We start from the raw sequence: 23791 nt of genomic DNA on the forward strand, positions 1-23791 counted from the left end.
AATCACTTATTTAGAGAAAAACTAGATACTTTTTGAGTTTATACAGCCAAGTTAGTAAAATTATGTCACTCTCCTAAATGTAAGCAATCTGCCTCTTTTCTGTCGATCACCAGCTGCCTGATCTCAAACTTTACCTCTTGGAGTCTGTTTTCTCATTTGGAAAATGGGAAAAATATTTGAACAACTGTATCTCCTAAAGATTTTGTTTCTTTTTTTCTTTCTTTTTTAATTTCTTACCTTCTATCTTAGAATCAATACTGTATAGATTCCAAAGCAGAAGGTTAAGTGACTTGCCCAGGGTGATGAAGCTAAAAAATATTTGAGGTCAGATTCCAAGTATTTCTTAAGGAACCTTCTTAAAGCACATCTAAGTCAGTGCTGATCTGGTAGTCAGTCATGGTTCTAGTCCTATATCTCACAGCTGTACTCACTATAGAAAGCAATAGTATACGAACCTGAGAGTGTGGTGGGTACTTTCCATCACTGCTATTTTCTTTGCTAAAATGACAAACAAACACAATTGCATGAAGCCAAGACAATCTGTTTTATTGTAACACATCTCATCCCTTCCTTAAGATTTTTTCCAATTCAGACTTTTGAAACATTTATATTTTTATGTGGCAGCAAAACTGAACAATATTCTGGTTTTAAAAAGATAAAACTGGCATGATTTGTGCTGTTGTTGCTGGTAAAGGGTAGTTCCTCCACTTAAACACAAACCAAAAGGGGGGGGGGTTGCCATCAAAGATTAGAATCAAGTGGAATCCAAATTTTTTCTTTATTTAAAACAATTAACACATTTTTTAAAAAAGCCTTTTGCTTTTATATGTCATTTCCAGATATCATATTCCTCTAGAATTGAACCTTCCTTCATAATAAAGAAAAACACTTAAGCAGAACAAAGGGCACAGTGAAGACATCTGACAACATATGCAATATTCTACCTGAGGAGCGTTTCAGCTCCGTGCTTAGAGGAGGGAGAGACGTTTCATTATTTGTTTTGTTTTACAGGCCCATTACTTATTATTATTATTATTCCTCAGGGTTTGACTTTTTTTTAACCCTTACATTTTGTCTTAATGGTTCCAAAGCAGAAGAGTTACACAGCTAGGAAGTGTCTGTGGCCACATTTGAACTCCAAACCTCCCATCTCTAGGTCTGGCTTTCAATTCATTAAGCCACCTAGTTGTCCCCATTTAATTATTTTTTAATGATCTTTTTATTTACATTTACATAAATGTAGTTATTATCCACATTATTCTTCAGATTTTGTTAAAACTATTTCTTTTCCTTAGTCATAATTAGGATTCTCTTATGTCAGAAAAAAAAATAAACTGTTATGAAAGCCTACAAAAAATTGTTCATGGTCTCTTGTACTTTCCAATTTACCTTTTATCAGACATCAGTTCCAGAATATCATCACATCCAAATCGCTCTTGAGTTCTTGAGGAATTAATGTTTTCCATATTCTGTAATGCAATAAATCATTATCAAGGAATAGAAGCAAATAGGGCACTTTGTGTAAAGATAGATGATATATATTATGCAGAAACAATCACATTTTTTACTTTTCCCATATTTAAACTATTAGAATTTGTAAGAAATACTTTACAACATAATGTATTAATTTGTTGTTCTCATATATGACCCTTGTGTAAGAATTCAGAAAGCATCCTGGAAAAATAATTATATCTCTAGCATCCTTGTTAAGTATTATCTGAATTTGATGCAAATGAATGATAGTGAAATGCAGAACGTCTAGGAAATATTATTTAAGTGATGGCTTCTCAATACTTAGAAAGGTAAGTAGGTAGTGATCACTCGGAGACAATAGAGCTTCTCAAGAGCAGGTTATTCCAAACAAGCCTTTTTTTCCCCACAAAGCTGACAAAGATTCAGATAATTCTGTAAACACCGTTAATGCATTTGACAAAAAAGAGGGGGAAAAGTGTGTTTTTAGGCTCTGCTGAGCAGCACTGTGTCCAGAATGGGGGCGGTGATAGTCCCCATTGTTCCATGTCATGAATAATACTCCACTTTCAGAGTACTATGTTTAGTAATGTGTCACAATTTAAAAAGGGCATTGATGAGCAGAAATCATGTGATAGGAAAACCAGTTGAAGGAAATGGGGATAGTTGGGATGAAGAAGAGACAACAGAAGGAGAAACTGATAGTCTTCTTCAAGTTTCTAAAAACATTGTCATGTGGAAAAAGGATCAGATGCCATCTAAATAAGGAGGACATGGTCTCTTGTGCAACTTCTCCTATGGGAGTTCCGAGAGTAGAACATGGAACAACTGACAAAAGTTGCATAGAAATAAATTCAGTTTGATGTAGGAAACTATAAATGGAATGGACTCTCATGGGAAAGGATAGTCGTCCAGAAAATAGAGATTTCTTTTTTTTTAAGTTACTACTTCTATCCTTTTTTAAATCTACAAATGTTTGTTTTCAGTCCTTACTGTCCTCCTGCCCCAGTGAAAACAAAATGGAATCCTTGTAACAAATATGCATAGTCAAGCAAAATAAGTTTCCATATTGGTCAATTCCAAAACTGTCTCGTTCTGCATCTAAAGTCCCACAGTGATCTATTAGGAGGTGAGTAGCATCCAGCATCTTCAGTTCTTTGGCATCCTAATCAATTAGTAAATTGAGAAGAGACTTTAAGTCTTTTCCATTTTTTTTCTTTCTAGAATATTTATATATATACACACAAGCTGTTCCTCAACTTTGAATGATTTCCCTCCTCACCTCTGCCCCTTAGAACACCTAGTTTCCTTCAAAGAGAGGTAAAATAATTGTTCAGGTCATGTTCCATCGTTCCCCCAACACGTTGGGGGTTTTTTGTTATATTTTTGTATTTACTTACTTGTGCTCATGTTTCCTTTCTAGAGAAGATAAGCTTCTTGGGCTTACATAGAAAGTAAAAAGGTAGGCTTTTTATTTCTTGAGGCCAGTGACTAATTCATTTTTGCCTTTGTGTCTAGCGATTTGCACATGGCAGATATTTAATAAATATATGTTGAAGTGTATAAGAGGAATACGAAGCACTAGGTGATCAGAAGAGGAAGAGACCTTTCTAGCTGAGGGAAACAGACAACTGAAGAAAAAGTCTTTTGAGTTCAACTTTGAAAGATCTACTGATGAAGCTATCAGGATAAAAAAAAAAAAAAAAGCCAAATCTTGTCGTTTCTACCTCCACAGCATCTCTTGTATCAGTCCTCTTGTCATTACTTCAGCAGAGTTGACTTTCCATAGTTAGATCAATTTGTGTATGTTGAAATAAATTAGCAATACAGTTGGGCCCCCAAAGTTAACCAGTACTGCTAGTTTTTGTCACTGTTTTTTCCCCCCTGAGGGGGGAAAGTGCTTTACCTGCCTGTTGTCTAGTTGACTTCAGTTCCAAGGCCAAGTATAGGAAACTGTTTATTAAATGCAAACCTGAGGACTTCTGTGAAAGAACACTATGTCCTGGCAAGTCATTTTAGGTCAACTGGCAATGAATATTCAACATACTGACACGAGTTCTGTAGGACAATGCCATCTTGAGAACAATTTCATTATTTAAAGCAAGAGTATCAAACCACATAAAGAATCAAACTCTAAAAAGCTAATTGTTAATTGTCCTACCCAAGAGACCAGATTTGAAAAAGGGGCACAGTATCACACTTTTACATACCTTAAGAACCCCTTCTTTACTTATTAATGATAAAAAGTGACTGTTTTTCCCACCTGTTGCCCTGCCCACTCTTCAGAGCTTAACATAAATACCATCTCTTCTTCAAAGTTTTCCTAAAGCCCCCTCTTCTGGAAGGGGGTCTTAAATTTTTTCTTTTAATTTTTAAATTTCATTCTAATTTTTAATTTATATAGAAGGTGGTCTTTCCACCTGACTTTTTAGTGCTTTGCATTTCTCTTGAGCATTTTGACATTTATTAAACATCTTGTTAAAAGATAAAAAATTTGGAGTTACTATTGCATTTGTAACATGGAAAACTAGGCAATTTTTTCCACTTTCAGAAACCAAATTGTTTTCAAAGGTATTTCTATTGTATAACTTTGTTATTCTTTCCTAGGAAATCATAGTGCTAAATAGAACACATTACCTTTCCCCAAAACCCACTCTTCTGAACTTTCTTTTTATCTGCAAGGCAACTATCATTTTCTACCCTCCTGGTGTTGTAACTTCATTATTACCTTGGTTCCTTACTTCCCCTTCCCTCACATAGGCAATAAGTTGCCAGATCTTGTCATTTCTACCTCCACAACATCTCTTGTATCAGTCCCCTTGTCATTACTTAAACAGCAAGCCATCCTACTTTGGGACTTTATCACCTCTTGCTTGGACCATTGCAGTGATCTCCTACCGGCTCACGCTTTCTCTCAAGTCCTCCCCACACGAATCCATCCCCAACAACACACCTGTCAAAGAGATTGCCCTTCAGAGCAGCTCTGACCACGCTGGCTGCTAACAGTAAGTTCCATCCTCTCCCTCTTGCTTCTCGGACAAAATATAGATCCCAGCCTGGCCTCAACCCATCTTTTTCAGCCTCCTTGTACATTACTCCTCTTTGACTCTTTGGTTCAGTCAAACTGTCCTGATTAGTTCCCACATCTCTGCATCGGCCAGACCTTCTGTCTGGAAGGAAAGCCTTCATCTTCATCTCCTCGCATCCAACTTCAAGACATTTCAGATGAAGCCTTTTCTGATTCTCCTCTAATTGCTAGAGCCCAGTCTCCTTAAGCACCTGGTATGGACTCTATTTATTCCATATATTCTTTTCTAGGCACAGACTGACTCCTCCAATACAATCAAAGCTCTTTAAGAACAAGGACTGTTTCTTTTTTTTTTGTCCCTTTATTTCCAAGATCCAGGAAAGTAGCTGGAACATAGCTTAATAAATATTTGCTATTGATCTATATCTCATGATTTCTCTCAATAACAACTGACATTAATAGAGCACTTCAAATTTACAGAGTTCTTTACTTACGTTATCTGATGTTATCATTTATAGGTTGTTTATTTTAAATATTTTGAAGTTCTAATTTTTCTCAACTTGGACCTGCGATTCCAGAGAACTCCTAAGTGCAAGTCGAACTCCAACCAGAGAATGCCAAACAGAGCAAGTGAGCAACTAATTTATCGGGAACTTTTCATTTTAGAGAGTTGTCTGGGCCACTGAAAGGCTGAATGGACTTGCAGGAAGTAACACAGCCTGTTTCTAGTTCTTGGGGACTGTAACTGCTCTGCCTTCCTCTCAGAATATTCCTAGAATAGCTGCCCTATATATAATATATTAAGTAAAATTTTTAAAAATTCTGAACTGAGTCATGGATGACATGAAATATGAAATTTTAATAATAAAAATGCATAGAATTTACATATTATCAACATATTTATATTTTCCTTAACATATTATATATCTCAGTCCCTTAGAAATAATTCCAATCTATAGCAAAATAACAGCAATTCTATACCTCGGCTCATCCAGAGAGCTGCTAACTAATACTGTCATTTATTCAATTTTATAATACAATAACTTTTCTGTGTAGAAATGCATGATAACACTGGGTTTTATTCTATTTGTTTAACTTCTAGAAATAATGGGAATTTGTGGTAATGGAGAAAAAAATCATGTCTTGAAACACATTAGTTATGATGAAAATTTCAGTTTGAACTGTGATTTTGTCTACTAGAAACCTCTCCAGTCATTCTAATTAGAGAGGGAGTTCTTAACTTTGGGGCCACAGACCCTTTGCAGCCTCTGGACCCCGTCTCAGAATCATGGTTCTAAATATCTAAAAAAAAAAGATTGCAGAGGAAACCAATTATATTGAAATAGTTATTAAGAACTGAAAAAGGCAAGTTCAGAGGTATGCTAAAGGATGGAAAGGTTTGCAATTTGCAAAACTGTGCAAGAACTGAAAAGTGCAAACCTAGGTATGATTGACAGTGCCACGTGACCAAGGGTCACATGGGAGCCTGAGGAGAGGATCTGAGAAGACTCCATCTTGCCCCAACTTTTTCTTCTGGTCTCCTGAGGAAGTCAAGAGGAAGGTCTGAAGAGGATTTTCCCTGTGATGAACTGAGGAAGGGTTCCTGTTTCTAGCTGCTGGCAGCATTCAGTCTCACTTGGACATCAGGACTTGCTTGGACATCTAACAACAATAGATCCTGGCTCTAACTGTTTCTTTGGACCCCTGCTGAGTATGGTTAAGTTTTAGTTTAGTAACCTGGTTAGCATAGTTAGTTAATTTTTTAAAATAAGAATAAGCATAAGTAAATCCCTAAGCCCTTATTCCTTTCCCTTCCAAAACAATAAAGTAGATTTTTATATGTTTTTCTCCTCTTGTGCTTCCCTTATCCAAAATCCTATCCTAACAGAGGCTAGGTTAAGAACTCTTACTCTGAGGATCTTTGTTAATAAAAATCTTTTTTTAGTACCTTTCGAGATTTGGGTTGGCCAAAGTTTATTTCTAGGGTCTTTGTCAGCTGTCCAGGTCATCTGAATAATGAATACAAATAGTGAATCTTTTAGAAAAATTATCTCAAGTCAAATGAAGCTAAGGCTTTTATGACATTAATTACTAGATTGTGGAGTTATTTCTAATTACTTTCCTTCTGTTCTCTGCATCTTGTTGCTGAAAGCTAAATATGGGATAATTTGCCCATAAAAGCATTTGAAAACACTTGAGGCAAAAATATTGTTTAAAGCTGTAAACTGCCAAGGATTCTTTTTTAGGAGGGCATGACAAAGTCAAGTCAACCTCAGCACTGCAGGGAGCTCTGCTAGTCAGAACTGGTTCGCTATTCTGCCCTTATATAACTAGAGGAAAATGATCTTCAGAGCCAATAAATTCTCATTACTACAACTAAGGGCAGAATCAGACTTCTTATGTGTTTCATTCCATACACTCATACATGGAGGATCTGTGATACTGTCAGCCTGGGGAACTTCTGGTATGGAAACCCTCCCCACCAACGGAAGAGCACAATCCCTCTATGACTGAGTTAAGTACTCTGGGATGGCCTGAGGGTCAGAGAAGTGGATGGCTTTCCAAGTTTCATAGTGTTTTTTTCCCCAGTTTCCCAGTTTTCACCAGAAGCAAGACTTGAACACGGTCTCCCTAACTTCAAAGCCAGCGCTCTACCCATGGGTACAATGTGTCTTCTGTTTCATGCCACATTGTTTGAAAATGTATTCTTATTAAAACATTCTAAAAAGAACCAGAATTACTTTTTTCAAAAAGTCTAAAGCAAAACTCAATAGAGCTTTAATGATCAAAGCTAATTTTCTCTCAATTTTTTCCTCAGTCCTATAAACTAAGAACCCCTCTGCTTTATTTACCCTCCTTTCATTTTTGTGACATTCTAAGTTGATGATAAGAAGTGAATATATGGGCAGCTTCAGTGGCACCATGGATAGAGTGCCAGGACCTGGGTTCAAATATGACCTCTGACATTTCCTAGCCATGTGACCCAAGGCAAGTCACTTAACCCTGATTGCCCAAGCCTTGCTGTTCATTTGTCTTATAATTAGTACTAAGACAGAAGGTAAGGGCTTAATTTTTAAAAAATAAATTAATATTAACCGACAAAGGAAAACTAAATGGTCTGACAAGAAACATTTATTAAGTGCCTACCATGTGCCAGACAGTCACTGATAAGGGATAAAAAGAAAAGTAGAAAATAGTCCCAGATCTCAAAGAGCTCGTAGTCTAAAGGGGGAGAAGACAACTTTGTACAAACAACTTATAATCAGAATAAACACAGAAATGATTCTCAGAGGGATGGTGGTACCAAAATTAGGAGGGATCAGGTAAGGTAGGAGGAATTTTGGCTAAGATGGGAAGGATACCAGGAAAGTCAGAAGATAGAGATGGAGACCATTCCTGGCATGGAGGCTACCAGGGGAAGGAGTATCCTGCCTGAGGAACAGCAAGGAAGCCCCCATCACTGTATCAGTGTTATATGGAAGGATTCTCAAAGAGGCTTCAGCTTTTGTGCCTACTAAGCCGCCATCTTAGTTCTACCCTCTTGTGATATTATATGGAATAAGAAGACTGGAAAACTGTGTAGCAGGCAGGCTGTGAATGGCTTATAATGCCAAACAAAGGATTTTACATTTGATCTTGCAAGTGATAGGGAGTCCTTGAAATGTACTGAATACAGGAGGTGAGTGATACGGTCAGACCAGTGCTTTAGGAAGACCATTTTGATGGCTGACAGAAAGGATGATGGTGTCCTTAATGGTGATCGGTGTGAAAGGAAATTCTTGGTTTTCTTTGTCTATTCTGAGTTTGCCCTTGTGAAAAGGGAATCCTTTGTTCTCTTTGCCTAGAAGTTGGAAAAGGGGGTGATGGAAAGATAATGAGGTCAGATTGGGGCATGTTGAGGTTAACATGCTACCAGACAGATGTCCCCTAATGTAAAAGTTAAAAACCCCTAAATTTACCCATTACACTAGGTAGGTAGAGATGCAAAACTAAAGGTCAGCAGGGAAGTTAGGGCTGAATTTGTAGACCTGAAAATGTACCCAAAGTAGAATTTGAGATCTGAGAGATAATAATTGAATAGATGGGAGCTGATGAAATCGTCAATTGATATCTATGTATTTTACAGAGGGAAAAGATAAGAGGGTCCAGAGAGATCCCTGTGAGATACCCACAATTAGCTCAGGTATAAGATCCAGCAAAGGGATCAGATTGGAATGTGCCAGATCTTCTTCCAGATAAAATAACAAGATTACAATGCATATTTCTCCCCCTTCAGGTAATCCATGAGCTAGCCACATGGTGGCCGGAGCTCAAAACATTCTGTCTTTTATCTTTGCTCAGGCTATCCAACACACCTAAAATATATTTCCACTCATCTCTACCTCTTAAAATTTTGAGCTTCTTTCAAGTTCAGCTCAGCGGCTCCCTCCCTCAAGAGCTTTTTCTTTCTAGCAACAGCAACAGTTCCTAACCTGCCCTGAAATTCCTCTTTCTTTACTCTGTATGTACTTAGTATAGACAGGCTATGCGTGTTATTTTCCTTGATGGAATGTAAACATCAGGAAGACAGAGATGTTTGTCATTATGGCCTTGCTGTGCCTGGCACACAACAGATTTCTATTAAATGCCTCATGTCTGAGTGCTAGAATAGCATGGAATGAATAAAAAATGTTGGGTGTGCTTGTAAGATGAATTTTTTAAATGGGGGGGAAAAGCATTCATTTTCTTTGCCCCCCACCACCCCCCATACACACACATTAAAGCTATTTGCAGCTATTTGCTCAAAAGAACCTGATGCTTTTAGTAGTAATTTAGTAAATGACTGGCTTCTTGGTGTTGAAACTGTTAAAAAGAAATATTTAATTGCCAATTGAATACCAAAGGGACAACTTTTAACTCACATCAATATTGTTGTTAACTTAGCTCCAGGGTCTGTGTTCTTCTCTAAAAGTTACTGGGTTTTCTTCTCCAAATACTGAATAATAAAGCAATTGGAGGAGTTATGAAGTAATTCACGTAATGGCATAGGCTGTGGTATCACTGAATATGAAAAGGAATGACCATATAGAAATAAAAACCCCAAATCAACTACAAACAGTGGGATTAAGGATGAAACTGAAAGACATAATAATATGTAAAAGAAAATGACAACAATTTAAAAATAAAAACTGGTAAGAAATAAAAAAATGAAAAGATAATGATAACAGTAGTCCTTTACAAGAGTGGTTCTTAGAAGAAAATTTATAACAGTGTACCTACATCAGTAAGAGAAAGCAAAAGACCAGATACATCATCTGTACATAACAACTCTAGAAAAGTATGTATGAGGGAGGGAAGTATATTCTAAAAAAAGGAAGAAAATTGAGATAAAAAGATGAGAGCAGAAATGTGACGAGAAGACTGGAGTGCTAAAAAGACGTGCTCAGGATCACCCAGATGAAGTGGTCTCAGAACCAGATTGTGAATCCAGGTTTCTCATCCAAGCCCACTAGCTCTGAGAACCCCTTTTAGGAAAGTGGGTCCAGAAGGATGCTAACTAAGATTTAGGAAAAGAACTCTTTTCTGGTTGAGGTGATCCCTTTCCCCCATACTTGAAAGGATTAGGATATTGATGAGAGGGAAGAAGTTTCTGCCTGCTCTGGTTTTCCTTTGACCAGCTGGAAAGGAGAGTCCAGAAGGGCATGGAGAAAGAGGGTTGGAAGATTTTAGGAAAATGATTCCCCAAGATTATGCCTAAAGACTAAGTAACAATCTTTCTGCTGGAAGAAGCAAAATATGAACTTTTGCCTTACCCTGAGCTATAATTATATTTTATCCTATTGTGAAAGTTTCCTTATTCAAGAATCCTATAAAATGTGACTTCCAAATGACTTGTGTTCTAGAGATGTCTGAGGCCATGGGGATTCTATCATTTCTTTCTCTAAATAGAACAATCTTAGATTTAAATTAATAAAAAATGAATAAAAATTATTTCTGGTGATCTTGTGCTAGGAGAGAATGAACATTTTTCCTTAACATTTTCTGTAATAAACTTTCAACTGTTAACGTGTTTTCATTAGATTAATATTAAAATTAGGGGTATTCTCTGACCATATTCAATGGAGGCATGGTACTAAAGCAGATTAATTGGCACAGGAAAGACACCCTGGAAAAAATAATTAATCAGATCAGAGAGTCATAAAATTAAATCTGAAAGATTTTAAGTATCATTTAGCCCAGTTCTTTCATTTTATAGATGAGGAAACTGAGGTGTAGAGAGAGTTAAAGTGATTTGCTGAAGATCACAGATAGTAAATAGTACAGCCAAGACAATCTCCAAAATGTATCATATATACAGTACATGAGAAGTAATGTTATTAACTGTCCTTTGAAGATCACAGTATATATGGATGTGATTTTTTTTCCACAGAAAATCTAAAAGGCAGCATAGTGTAATGAATAGAAAGCTGAAAAATAGAATCCATAAGATCTGGGTTCAAGGGCAATCCTTGTCCACCCCAATTATGACTGTGAACATAGGCAATCACTTGAGCTCCAGGCAACTTTCTAAGGAAAAAAGTTCACGATCTGGTCCTGTTCTAAACTGGTTCAAAGAGTTACCTTACTGTAATTTCTGACATCAAAGAAATCACAATTAATACTAATTGAAATTAATATAATTAATTGAGTTATCATATAATTGTTATAAAATTAATATATTGGAATTCTCCAGCCACTAAAATGATGCAATTTGTCTTTTAAATTTCTAAATTAATCATTTTTGGCAAGAATGAATTAGGAAACAATTAGTATGGGTGAATACTAAGAAATATAGGTGAAGAAACTAAGGCACATACATTTAAACTAGGCAAACAGTAGGCACTAAATAAATATTTATTTGTTTAAAGCAATTTGCCCAAAGATCCAAACACCAATCATATCAGTGACATATCTGTGTCTAAACTTTTTAACTGCTGAACAATTTCTGAATGCATTTTTAAACCAAACTTACAAAATCAAAGATCTTGAGTCATTTCTTATTAATTTGATAAATGATTCATTTACCAAATGATTCATTATGTGCCAGGCGATATTCTAGATACAAAAACAAAAACTGATTTCTGCCTTTGAAGAGCTTATCTTTAACTGAGAGGTACACTATGTCCAAGGATAATTTTACAAATGCATGCACATACATACTCATACACCAACTTATTCTTTAAAAAAACAAATTCATCTCTATTTTAAATTGAATTCTTTGGTAGCATCTTACAAAGTCCAACTTAGATAGATAACTAAATTCATCTCTATTTGTTCTAAGCTGAACTCTAGTAGCTTCTTATCCTGTGAACTTGAGGCTAGGCAGAGGGTTAGAAACTCAACTTTGCATTTCATTAATAGAGAGAACTCTAGAGTGGTGGCATATAAAATCAAAATCATAACTCTGGAGGATACTTAAGTCATTTTCCAGAGCTGGGACATGAGGTTGTTGTCTGACGAGGGGAGGAAAGGGGCAAAGTTAAATGATTTCTTCCCCACAGTGGTCTGGGGATTTCCTTGTATGCGCCTTGTATTTTACAAGTATATGTTTAGAGATGAAAAGTAATTTGATTGCTTAATCTTTTTCTTCAATTAATTTCCAATAATTTCCAAAAAGCTTATTTTTTAAAAAGTATCTGATTCTATAGCTAGTACTTACAAAAGATTTTTAGAAATTAAATTTGTATTATGTGAATTTATTTAAAATCTACTTTTTGTATAAATGTATATATATACACACACATACATACATACGCCACATATAATATATACAATATATTATACACAATTCAAATCATCTTTGACTGGATGCATTAAATTCTATAAAACAACCAAACCTATGAATAAGCCTAAAATTTCCTGAACTAGCTTTTCAAAATTGTCAAAATAATTATATATTATTATATATATATATATACCACATATAATATAAACAATATATACATACCATAACACATATTATATATGCCACACATAATATATACCATATACAACACCTATAATTTATGCAATATCTGCCACCTATAATATATGCTATATATAATATAAATGTCATAATACACACAATATATCATATATCCTATATATTATATATAATACATACCACATAAATCTATACCATCTATATGCCATATATAACATATTACATACCATATAATACACATATACATAAATATTGTGTGTACATATATGTACACGTACATGATATATACACACATTCACTCTGTATATATGTTATATATACACACATACATAGTTTTGCATATACAAATATACTTTCATATATACAACATATATACAAAGTAATTTTGGTGAGGGTTGGAGGGGATTTCAGCATTAATATATTCTCTTTTAAGTTCCATGGGGTAGTGGAGGGGGCGTTCTAAACTCGAGCTTTCATTAGTGTTGGCAATTCTGGGAAGGGAAACCCCCTCTCCAATTTCAGGCTGGCACCAGAGAGTCAGTTACCTGGACGCACTGAGACGTTAAGTGACCTACCAGGTGACACAACCAGTGTGTATCAGAGGTGGGATTTGATCCCGAGGCCAGCTGTTTTTCTCTTCATTATGTTGTGCTATCTTTCTTCATTTATTTATAAACATTTAAACTTTGAGGTAGAATTCGAAGAATGGTATGGAAATGGGGAAAGACATCAATTTTCCTTGACTTTTACTCTAAACTCTAACTTCTTCCAAAAATATTCCAAAGGATGAAAGCTCAGTGCTGATTTTGGTTACAAAAGTTCCTACTGATTCTGTCTTGGCAAAAACTCAATCTTTTTCTCTCTCTGATTTCCCACTAGTAAACAAGTGTGTTAGATAACATGATTTCAAAGGTCCCTTCCGACTCTGAAATTCTATGATTCTATGAAGTTGTGTTCAATATTAATTTTCCTGGTAGGTAACGAATAGAAAGAAAGAACCCTTCCTAAACTTGCTGCATTAAAATATTTTATAGGAAGAGTTTACTTACCACATGACTATCTTGGTTGTCATTAATCTCAGAAAGTCTGGTACTGGATTTCTGTCTTTTAGGTTTACTGTTTTCTTCAATATATACACAGTTGTTTTCCTGAAATTTTTCTGCTTCCTGTGTAGTCAAAATACAATCCTCGAGGCTGCTGAACTCAGAAGGAATATTTTCTTTGTTGATAAATGCCCTTCAATTTAAAAAAACAAACACAATTTGCTCTTGCCTAATTTTACTCGAGAAGAGATCCGTAATCACAATCACAGCTCACTGAAGAAAAATAGAGTGATTCCCACGTCTCATCCTAAGATGAAAGGCAAAAGCATTTCAAGTCCTGAAAAACAACAGCCTGTGCAAATCTGTATGCTAAATAAGTTACTTATTTTGAAAGGCAAATTATTCTTGGACACAAATTTGTAAGGGTTACTTTTCTGCAATGTACAACTTTTTCCATTGTAGTAAAAATAATTTATGTATTTGTTAAGAGGGAGAACAATTTAGAATTTAAAAAAATCTTTATAGAGGCTTCCAAACAGAGGTTTGGAAGGATTTATTTTTTTGTTCATAAAGAGGATCTGATACATGGAAAAGGAAATAAAATAACTTGTTATAAAAATATGCTAGATTTATCACTCTCATAAGGAATCATTAAAAAATTAGAAAAAACCTAGAAAATATTTTTTTCTTCTTCCCATGCATCCCCAAAACTTCCTATTTGCATCAGATGATGTACATACGTATAACCCAGATCAAATTGCTTATCATCTCTGGGAGGAGGGAAAGAGAGAGGAAAAGAAACAACTCAGATCTTATAATTAATCAAAGGGGGAAGTTTTAACTAAGTAAAAGTAAAAAAAATTAAATGTAGTTTAATTTCTTTTATTAAGGAACTAGTCTTATAAAAGAATATTATGAATTAATTTTATAAATAGATAAGAACTCTTTGTGATTGCCAAAGGTATTACAAGTAAACAAAACTTCTAGATTTCTTGAAAAAAGATCTCTTTAAGTAGCTTAAATATATTCTTATGAAATTTTACTTAAACTACTCATTTATTTAGCAAATGTGTTCATAGGTAGGAGGAAAGGTAAGTGGACAAATGACATTCCCTACCAGGGCGGAAAGTAACGAGGTGTTTTCATTGAAGTGAAATTGTCTATAATTCCTGCTCCCTGGAAAACTGAGTCTGGTAGATCACAAGTTCAAGAGTCCTGAGCTGGAGTGGACTAGAAGTTCAGTGGGTGGCCCTGCTGTCAAATAAAATAGTGAGCCCACAGGAACAGGAAGCACCAAACTGCCTCAGAAGGAGCAAAACATGGCAATCAAAGCTCCCCTGCATATTAGTAGAAACAGCAGCAGAAGAGCTAGAAGGTGCAGGAGGAAGAGGAGGAAGAGAAGGAGGAGGGGAAGGAGACCAGCGAAAATGATACTTATGAACCACATTTCCTATAACAATGATGCAACTGTATAGTGCTTTCCTCACAAAACTCAATTTGGATAGGTTTTTCATTTCAAAGATAAGGAAACTCAGAACATAGTCACTACGGTGATGGTGCATACTGTTCTCACTTTATTCTGCATTAGTTCATACAAGTCCTCCTATTTTTCACTTCTTATACCACAATAATATTTCATTAGTCGTGTACCAAATGTTGTTTATTCATTGCTCCATTAATAAGCACCCACTTTATTTCCTTTTTTTTTTTTGCTTCTCTGGGTCAAAAGATACTTGGTGATTTTTCTCATATTAGTTCAAATTATTTTCCAAAATAGTTAAACCATTTTATTATCTCATTAAAAGTATGCTTTATGGCCAGGTAATCTAGGTGGTTCATGGAAAGAGTGTCAAGTTTGAAGACTTGAATAGTAGTAAATGGTTCCATCTTAATCTAATTATTTAATATGAACTTTATTCAATCAATCAGTAAGTTTTATTCAGCTGTGCATTGACCCAGGGACACAAGGACAAAAATGGATAGTCCCTGCCCTCAAGCAACTTACATGTTATTGGGGGAGACAAAAAGTACACGAGTAAGATATACAAAATTAATTCAAAGGAATTCTGGGCAGAAGCAGCAGCTGTTGAGACATCAAGAAACGCTTCCTAGAAAAGGCTGCATTAGAGCTGAGCTCTGAAGGAAGCCAGGGATTCTATGGGGCTGAGGTGAGCAGGGAGGGCATGGAAGATGGCTGGTGCTTTTCAAAAACTCATTACTGCCCCTAACCACTTCATAAGGTTTAGGGGTGGCAGATAGAGAGTTGCAGTAATAGAAAAAAAATACATAGGAAGACTACTCATTATACACAAGTGATTAAAATTTTTTCTCATAAAACTGACAGTAAAATAACCAAGATATTCTTTTTTATTCCTATAAAAATTTTTAACCTTTAATATCAATTCCAAGAAACTAGTATGTACAAGTGATTAAAATTTTTTTTCTTATAAAACATAGTAAAATAACTGAGATACTCTTTTCTTTTATTCCTATAAATTCTTTTTTAACCCTTAATATCAATTCCAAAACAAATATACACAAGTGATTAAAAGAACATTTTCTCATAAAATATAGCAAAATAACTGAGATATTCTTTTCTTTTATCCTTATATATTCTTTTTCAGTGTTCCCTCTCTCCCCTTCTCTCCTCCATCCCCTGCTACAAACCTCCCATTTATCCCTGTTTTCCAATTCCCTATTTCCTTTCCCAATAAATATTACAGTATCCATTCTAAGATAGAACAGCAAGAACTAGACAACTGAGGTTAAGTTAGTTGCTCGTCTTCTTTTTCATAGTAAAATATCCTTTTCTCTGTATAGTCTTCATACCTCTGAGAGGTAATATTAATCTAGAGTATAAATATAAAATGATAAAAAAAATATAAAATGATACCTACAATGCAAACCTTGCCCACCAACACTCATCTTTAGTTTGTGTATGTCAATGAATGCCCTATGGCTGAGATCTTAATGAGAATGAGATTTCTTGAGTATTTCCTCTTTTGATGGTATCTACGTTGGATTTTTCCTATGACAAATTCTTCTCTACTGTCATAATACTATCATGATATTTAAGAATAATAATAAATAATAAATAATAAAAATATTTGTATAGGGCTATAAAGTGTGCAAAGTTCTTCAAATATATATCTCATCTAAGAACAGGCTCAGAAAAATTAAGTGACTAAATCACACAGTTAGTAGGAGCCAGCATCAGGATTTGAACTCAGATCTCCTGACCCTGAGGTCAGTAGTCTTTCTACTACACCACTTGACTACATTTCCTCTGGCTAATGTTTTAGAGAAATGTATCCATTAGATTAACTGATCTAAGAATCAAAGGGATCAGGTTTCACAACCCAAAATAACATTGTTCCTAAATGTTTTATCAATACTCTATCTCAGATCTACTTTTCTTCCAAAAGATTTATTATTTTTATTAATCAAAAATAAGTTGTTAATGGAGAAAACATAATTTCTAACTAAAGTCTACACAAAGATCTATGTGAAAAGTAAAAAATTTAAATGAATAATGTGAAAATGTTTTGTCATAATACATGTATAACCTAGAAAAAATAAATTTTAAAAAACTGTATTAAAAGATAAAAATAAAGAGGAAAAAGGAAAAGTGAAAAATTGAGGGGCAGTCAGGTGGCTCCATGGGTTAAAAGGTCTGGAGATGGGGTGGTCCTGGGTTCAAATGTGACATCAAGGCATTTCCTACCAGTGTGATCTTGGGCAAGTCATCTAACCTCCATTGCCTAGCCCTTACTACTCTTCTGCCTTGGAATCAATAAGTATTGATTGGTAGACTGAAGATAAGGGTTAAAAGAGAGAGAGAGAGAGAGAGAAATTCTGTCAATCAAAATATAGTTTTAAATATATATAATCTGTTGGGGTGTTTTGGCTATAAAGCTATAAGCATAACTGTAGCTAATTGGTCTATTAGTAATTCATAGAGGTCTAGATTTATATGTGCAATTTCCATAATTACATATGCATAACCTCCAAAGGACAATTTCCCAACTTACCTTTCTCTGTTCTGTCTGATGTCATTCTGATTCTTCTTCTGCCACCGTTTCTGCCTGGCAGCCACTGTGGAAGAAGCTGGTGACCCTCCACATTCAGAATCTTCTGAGCTCTGACTCCCTGAGGTCTGAACGTCGAAAAGATGCTGTTCCACAGTGGACCGAATGGTTCTTTCTAAGAGCCTAGTTAGTCAAGAACATACTTTGTCAATGATAAGTTTTAGCTTCTACAAAATGATTGACATTAAAACATTTCTCCATATTCCTAATTATTTTTCTGCGTAAAATAATGAACTTAGAATGATTCCCATACATGCCGCTGACCAAATTTGACCCTAGACAAGTTTCAGGGCTCTGGGGAACCCACCGAAAGAGCAAAGCAGAAAAGGGACTGACTGGCATTGGGAGAGAAAGTTTCCTAACAGGACACTTCACTAAAGTTATGAAATTATGGCTCCGGGTCCTCTCCATGAATTCAGTATCTTTTGTCTTTCGATAAAGCTATTTGTCTTGCCTGCTTTTCACAGTGAGAGAATGAATGGATCTAAATGACTTACTCTCCAGTTGTTGAAACATTATTGACTTGGGACACAGGAGCGCTGTATAAAAAAAAATGGTAAAAGGAAAGATTAGTAAAGAAATATCAGAGTAAGAATCAGAGAATCATCAGGAGATCATCTCCATTCAAATTATTCTCAGATAATTATAGTTTATTTTTTATATCAATAGATTTTCTTGGCAGTTTTATCCAGGAATGATGGATGATCTCTCTGACTTTTAAAGACTTCTATATACTGTTAGTAACATTCCTCATTGGCAGGATGTCTTTTCTTAGAGGTAGTAATTGATATCACAGTGGATGGAACATTGAGCCTGGAGTCAGAATGCTACCCTGGGTAAGTCCCTTAACCTCCAAATGCCTCTATTTCGAGTGTAAAATAGGGATAATAATTATATCTACCTCCCAGGATTTTATAAGGAACAAATGAGATAATATTTCTTTTTTTATTATTTTATTTTTTCTCTTTTAATTTATTTATCTAATTAATTTAGAATATTTTTTCATAGTTACATGATTCATATTCTTTCCCTCCCCTCCTCCCCCCATAGGATAATATTTCTTAAAAAAAAAAACAACTACAACTCTAAATGATCACCATAATGCAAATACTAATAATATGGAAATAGGTCTTAATCTATGACATGTGTAAAACCCAGTGAAATTGCTTGTTGGCTTAGGAAGGGGGGAGAGAGGAGAGAGGCAGAAAGAACATGAACCATGCAACCATGGCAAAATAGTCTTAATTAACTAATTAAATAAACTTAAAAACAAAACCAAAAAACTATAGCACAGTACCTGGTACACTTACTATATATGTGTATATATATATATATATATATATATGTTTATAACATAAGTCCTTTGACTCCATTTAAACAACTGTGGCTTAAACTTAGTCCTTAATGAAGATGAAGAGGGTTGTAAAGATAATTTTAATGTTTTGACTTAAATCTAAATGATTGGTCGTCAGGGAAAATTCCCAAATAATAAAATACCCAAGTCAGCTGGTAAATATGAAGATTTTAAGTAATATAGAGAGAAGGGAATAAGGAGAGAGAGAGAGAGAGAGAGAGAGAGAATTTAAACTTCTCTGTCTCAGGCTGAGTCAGGCAGTAGTTAAAGGCCTTGGCCAAAGTGGCCTTCCTGAGCCCAAGGGTAAGGGAGTCAGTTTTATCACTCACCAGGAGACCATCTCCAACCAGTCCTCCACTGAACTCAATCTCCTGAACTGAGTTCAGAATCCAATTCCATTCTGAACTGAATTCCCTGAACTGACTTTTTACCCTTCCTTTTAAAGAAATTTTCTCTCATGTCACCTCCCCTAAATTTTTACATCTACCAATCACAGTAGACACTTTTTTCCAGGACTGCCCATTCTTAGTTTTCACCACTCTTTAGTTCTCACCTTCTCTGGTTAGATTATATCTTCTGAGGTACTTCACATTTCTTTGTTAAGCTTGCCTTTTGTGAGTTACTTGATCTTTTTGTGATTAATTTAACCTTTACAGGTACTTAGCACCTTTTTGTATTAGATCTAAAAATAGACTTAGCTTAAGGTTCTAGCTTCACTGTAAGGTATGAGTTAAGTATCTTCATTGTTCAATCAGGAACTTACAACTTTATCTTCTCCTAAAGTATGTCTAAGTATGGGTGGAATAATGTAAATTTCCCAAGACATTCCTGATTCTTGTTAGACCAAGTATCTCCATTGTTACAATATAAAAATAGATAAATCAAATCTTCTATAGTACAGTCTGAGTAGTTTTTAAGATTCACAGGGTGCTTATGTTTAATCATCCTTAATAATCTATAAAAAATTTATATCTATTAGAATATTTTCTTGTTAAGAACTGTAAACTTCTCATCTTATTAAGGTACCCAGGAGGAGAATATTTAATTACTCTCCTTTTCAAAATGATTCTGTCTTGAATACAGTCCTCCCTGAATTTCTTCTGTGGGCTTAGGAATACCAGATCCCTTATATTTCCTCATAAGGTCTATTTTCCATCCTTTTCATCTTCTCGCTATCCCTTTCTGAAATTTTTCTAGCTTCTACATCTAAGAGCTTGAATAATTCAAGAAATGCATCAAATCCCAAATTTGGATAATGAAATTGGATAATGAAAATCAGATACTTCCTTGCTGTGTGACCCTAGACAAGTCACTCAACCTTCATTGTCTAGCCCTTACCATTCTTCTGCTTTGGATCCAGTACACAGTACTGGTTCTAAGATAGAAAACAAGGGTTTAAAGGAAAAAACAAAACAAAACAAATGAGAGAGATCAATGAAAAAATAGAAAAAAGTAAGAGCAATGCAAAAAAATCAAGAAAATGATGGAAAAAAAAGGAAAAGTCTCTGATGTTGGGAAAGAGCCAAGGCAAAAGGAAAAGGGGATGGAAGAGATGGCATGGATAATGTCATGGAAGCAATGAATATGGGGTTTCAGGAAGAGTCAGCCATGCCTAAACGTCTGAATGACAACAATTGACTGATTATTTGAAGGGAAACTATTAAAATCTAAGGTTAACAGTTATCCTCCTTGTCCAATATCCTTTTCAGGAATTCTTATGGCCCTATGTTTGCTTCAATCCTTTAGTTGTTTAGAATAACATTTTTGCAGTCCAAGTTCCTCTTTCCCCACACATCTGGATCTTATGCTGACTCTGTCCTTAACAGTATAAAGAAAATTGACTATGTGCAACTCTCTCCATATTTTGGGTAATGAAAGGCCACGGTCAGGAAGATTGTTGTTCTCATCACATAGTCATCACACTGACAGGAAACATTTTTTTCCTCTTTTTAAAAAAATGTATTTATTTTGCCAATTACATGTAATAACAAATTTCCATTTAACTTTTCCTAAGTTATATAGTTAAACTTATCTCCCTCCCTCTCTTCCCTTCCCCTTCCCGGTGCTGGGAGGCAATTTGATCTGGGTTATGTACATATGATCAAGCAAAACAAATTTCCACATTGTTCATTTTTGTAAGTGAATAATCTTATAAAACCAAAACCCCCAAACCTAAATCCAAATAAACAACTGAAAAATAGTATGCTTTCATCTGTATTCTGACTCCAACAGATCTTCCTCTGGAGGCGGATACCATTCTTTGTCATAAGTCTTTCAGAATTGTTGACAGGAAACATCTGATGGGCATGTGAGGATGGGATCAAGTTCAGAAGTCTTATACAGCCATTAAAGATGGTTTAATGCCATAGGAAAAGCATTGTCAATTAGCTTAAAGAGACAATACATTTGAACTCTGTTCTTCAGTTTCCTTTGCTAAGGAAAATACGGGGTCAAACTAGATTTCTAAAAAAGAAAGAGAATTAAAAGGGATCTTGGAGACCACTGAGTCCAACTCCTGCATTTTACCAATGATCCCCTTTATATCATTTGCAGGAGATCATCATTCAGCTTCCACATGAACCCATGGATTCATGGATTCTAATATGTCAAGGATTCTAGTATGAATCTAGGAAGTCAGTATATTTTGCCTCTAAGACTATCTGTGTGACTTTGGAAAGTCACCTAACCTCTGTTACCTCAACTATAAAATGAAGGAATTAGCAAAGTTGCAGGATACAAAATAAACCCACAAAAGTTATCAGCATTTCTATATATTTCCAACACATCTCAGCACCAAGAGTTAGAGAGAGAAATTCCATTTCTCACCCTAGACAAGATAAAATACTTGGGAATCTATCTGCCAAGACAAACACAGGAATTATATGAACACAACTACAAAATACTTTCCACATAATTAAAACTAGATCTCACCAATTGGAAAAGCATTAATTGCTCATGGGTAGGACGAGTTAACATAATAAAAATGATAATCCTACCCAAATTAATTTACTTATTTAGTGCCATACCTATCAAACTACCAAAAAACTTTTTTGCTGAATTAGAAAAAACTATAATAAAGTTCATTTGGAAGAACAAAAAAATCAAGAATATGAAGGGAAATAATGAAAAAAAAAATGTGAAGGAAGGTGGCCGTGCAGTCCCAGATCTCAAACTATACTAAAAAGCAATGATCATCAAAACAATATGGTACTGGCTAAGAGACAGAAGGGAGGATCAGTGGAATAGACTTGGGGTAAGTGACCTCAGCAAGACAGTCTATGATAAGTCCAAAGATCCCAGCTTTGGGGACAAAAATCCAGTATTTGATAAAAACTGCTGGGAAAACTGGAAGACAGTGTGGGAGAGATTAGGCTTGGACCAACACCTCACACCCTACACCAAGATAAACTCAGAATGGGTGAATGACTTGAACATAAAGAAGGAAACTATAAGTAAATTAGGTGAATGCAGAACAGTATACTTGTCAGATCTTTGGGAAGGGAAAGATTTCAAGACTAAGCAAGAGCTAGGCAAAATTACAAAATGTAAAAGAAATACTTTTGATTACATTCAATTAAAAAGTTCTTGTACAAACTAGACCAGATGGATTCTAACCTCTCTCCTCTAAATCTGTGATTCTACATGCTCCAATGAGGGGAAGCTCACTACCTCTGAAGTCAACCTATTCCACTTTTTGGAAAGCTCTTACTGATAGCTGACTCAACAACTTCTATCTCTTGTTCCTTGGTCTTTTTGTCATAGGGCAGAATGAATCTCTTCCCTTTCCCACATAAGAACCCTTCAAATACTTGAAAACCTAGCATGGATCCTTCTCCTCATTCTGCTCCTTCACCCCCTACTCACGGGATACACGAATATAGTTGGAGAAAGTTTCACAATCCTACTCATTGGGTACACTGCAAATTCAAATTTTCCAGTTTCAAGACGCCCCCATTGAAACAAGGCAGTTCTTTTATGCCTCCCTAATTGATTCCCTATCTCCTTCCCCAGAGAAGCTACTCCAAACCTTATCGCCCTTCCTACACCTTCCTCCTCAACCTCCTTCCCCTAAACTGAGGGCCTGGCTCTTATTTTACTGAGACTACTAACGTAGTTTTCATGTGAACGTCCTCTTCTCCCTTTCTATTCCTCTCAAGAACCTCTTGACCCTCTCTCTTCCCCCACTCTCTCATGTCCCCCAGCCTCCCACAAAATGGTGCTCCTCTTCCTGACCAATGCCAGAAGTGGAGAGTCTTGTTGGAATCTTGTGGTCAGTGACCCTTGGGGTCCTCCTGTTCTCAGCCCTCCTGTTCATTCTTTGATCTCTCTCCTTCATTTCACACCCCTGATCCCCCTTTCTTCCTGGATGCCCCCTCCTCTCTGGGTTTTTGTGACACTCTTCTTTCCTGATCCTTCTCATCTCTATAGAACTTCTCTTTTCTTTCCCACATGGGATACCTCAACTTTGTTGGGATTTCCTACTTACTCTTCAACTTTCTCAGTAACCTGCTCCTATGGATTAACTATCATCTCTGAGAAAATGGCTCACAAATATAGATTCTCGTTTCATTTGGCCCAAGTCTCTCCCACATCAACAATGGAAAATTTCAAATTGGACGTCCTGGAGAGATTGCTAACTCAATGTCTCCATTCTCTCCTTTATTTTAAACCCAAATCCACTTCTCTTTCAGAATTCCCCATTGCTGACTCCTCATTCCTCCTTGTACTCCATTTCCAATTAGATGGCATATATATGTGTGTATATATATATATATATATATATATATATATATATAAAACCCTTATCTTCAGTCTTCAAATCTGTGTATTAGTTCCAAGGCAGAAGGGTGGAAGGGCCAGGAATGG

General features: G+C 35.5%; 1 protein-coding gene across 5 annotated transcripts in view; it reads right to left on the reverse strand.

Moving 5' to 3' along the window:
* Positions 1–23791, reverse strand: part of FAM13A (family with sequence similarity 13 member A) — a 109519-nt gene that overhangs the window by 49715 nt on the left and 36013 nt on the right. For 3 of the 5 annotated variants that reach the window (XR_008913034.1, XM_007495697.3, XM_007495695.3), the window contains 5 exons: positions 18069–18110; positions 17515–17694; positions 13490–13676; positions 1390–1469; positions 456–498 (listed from right to left, as the gene is read on the reverse strand). Coding sequence is in view for 4 of the 5 variants with exons in the window: in XM_007495697.3 (XP_007495759.1) it covers positions 456–498; positions 1390–1469; positions 13490–13676; positions 17515–17694; positions 18069–18110 (532 nt within the window). In the remaining variant the exon portion in view is untranslated. The remainder of the gene's footprint in view (positions 1–455; positions 499–1389; positions 1470–13489; positions 13677–17514; positions 17695–18068; positions 18111–23791) is intronic. The other 2 variants (XM_056803322.1, XM_007495696.3) reach the window with 1 other exon arrangement.

This window comes from Monodelphis domestica, chromosome 6, assembly GCF_027887165.1.
Source record: "Monodelphis domestica isolate mMonDom1 chromosome 6, mMonDom1.pri, whole genome shotgun sequence".
Taxonomy (NCBI): domain Eukaryota; kingdom Metazoa; phylum Chordata; class Mammalia; order Didelphimorphia; family Didelphidae; genus Monodelphis; species Monodelphis domestica.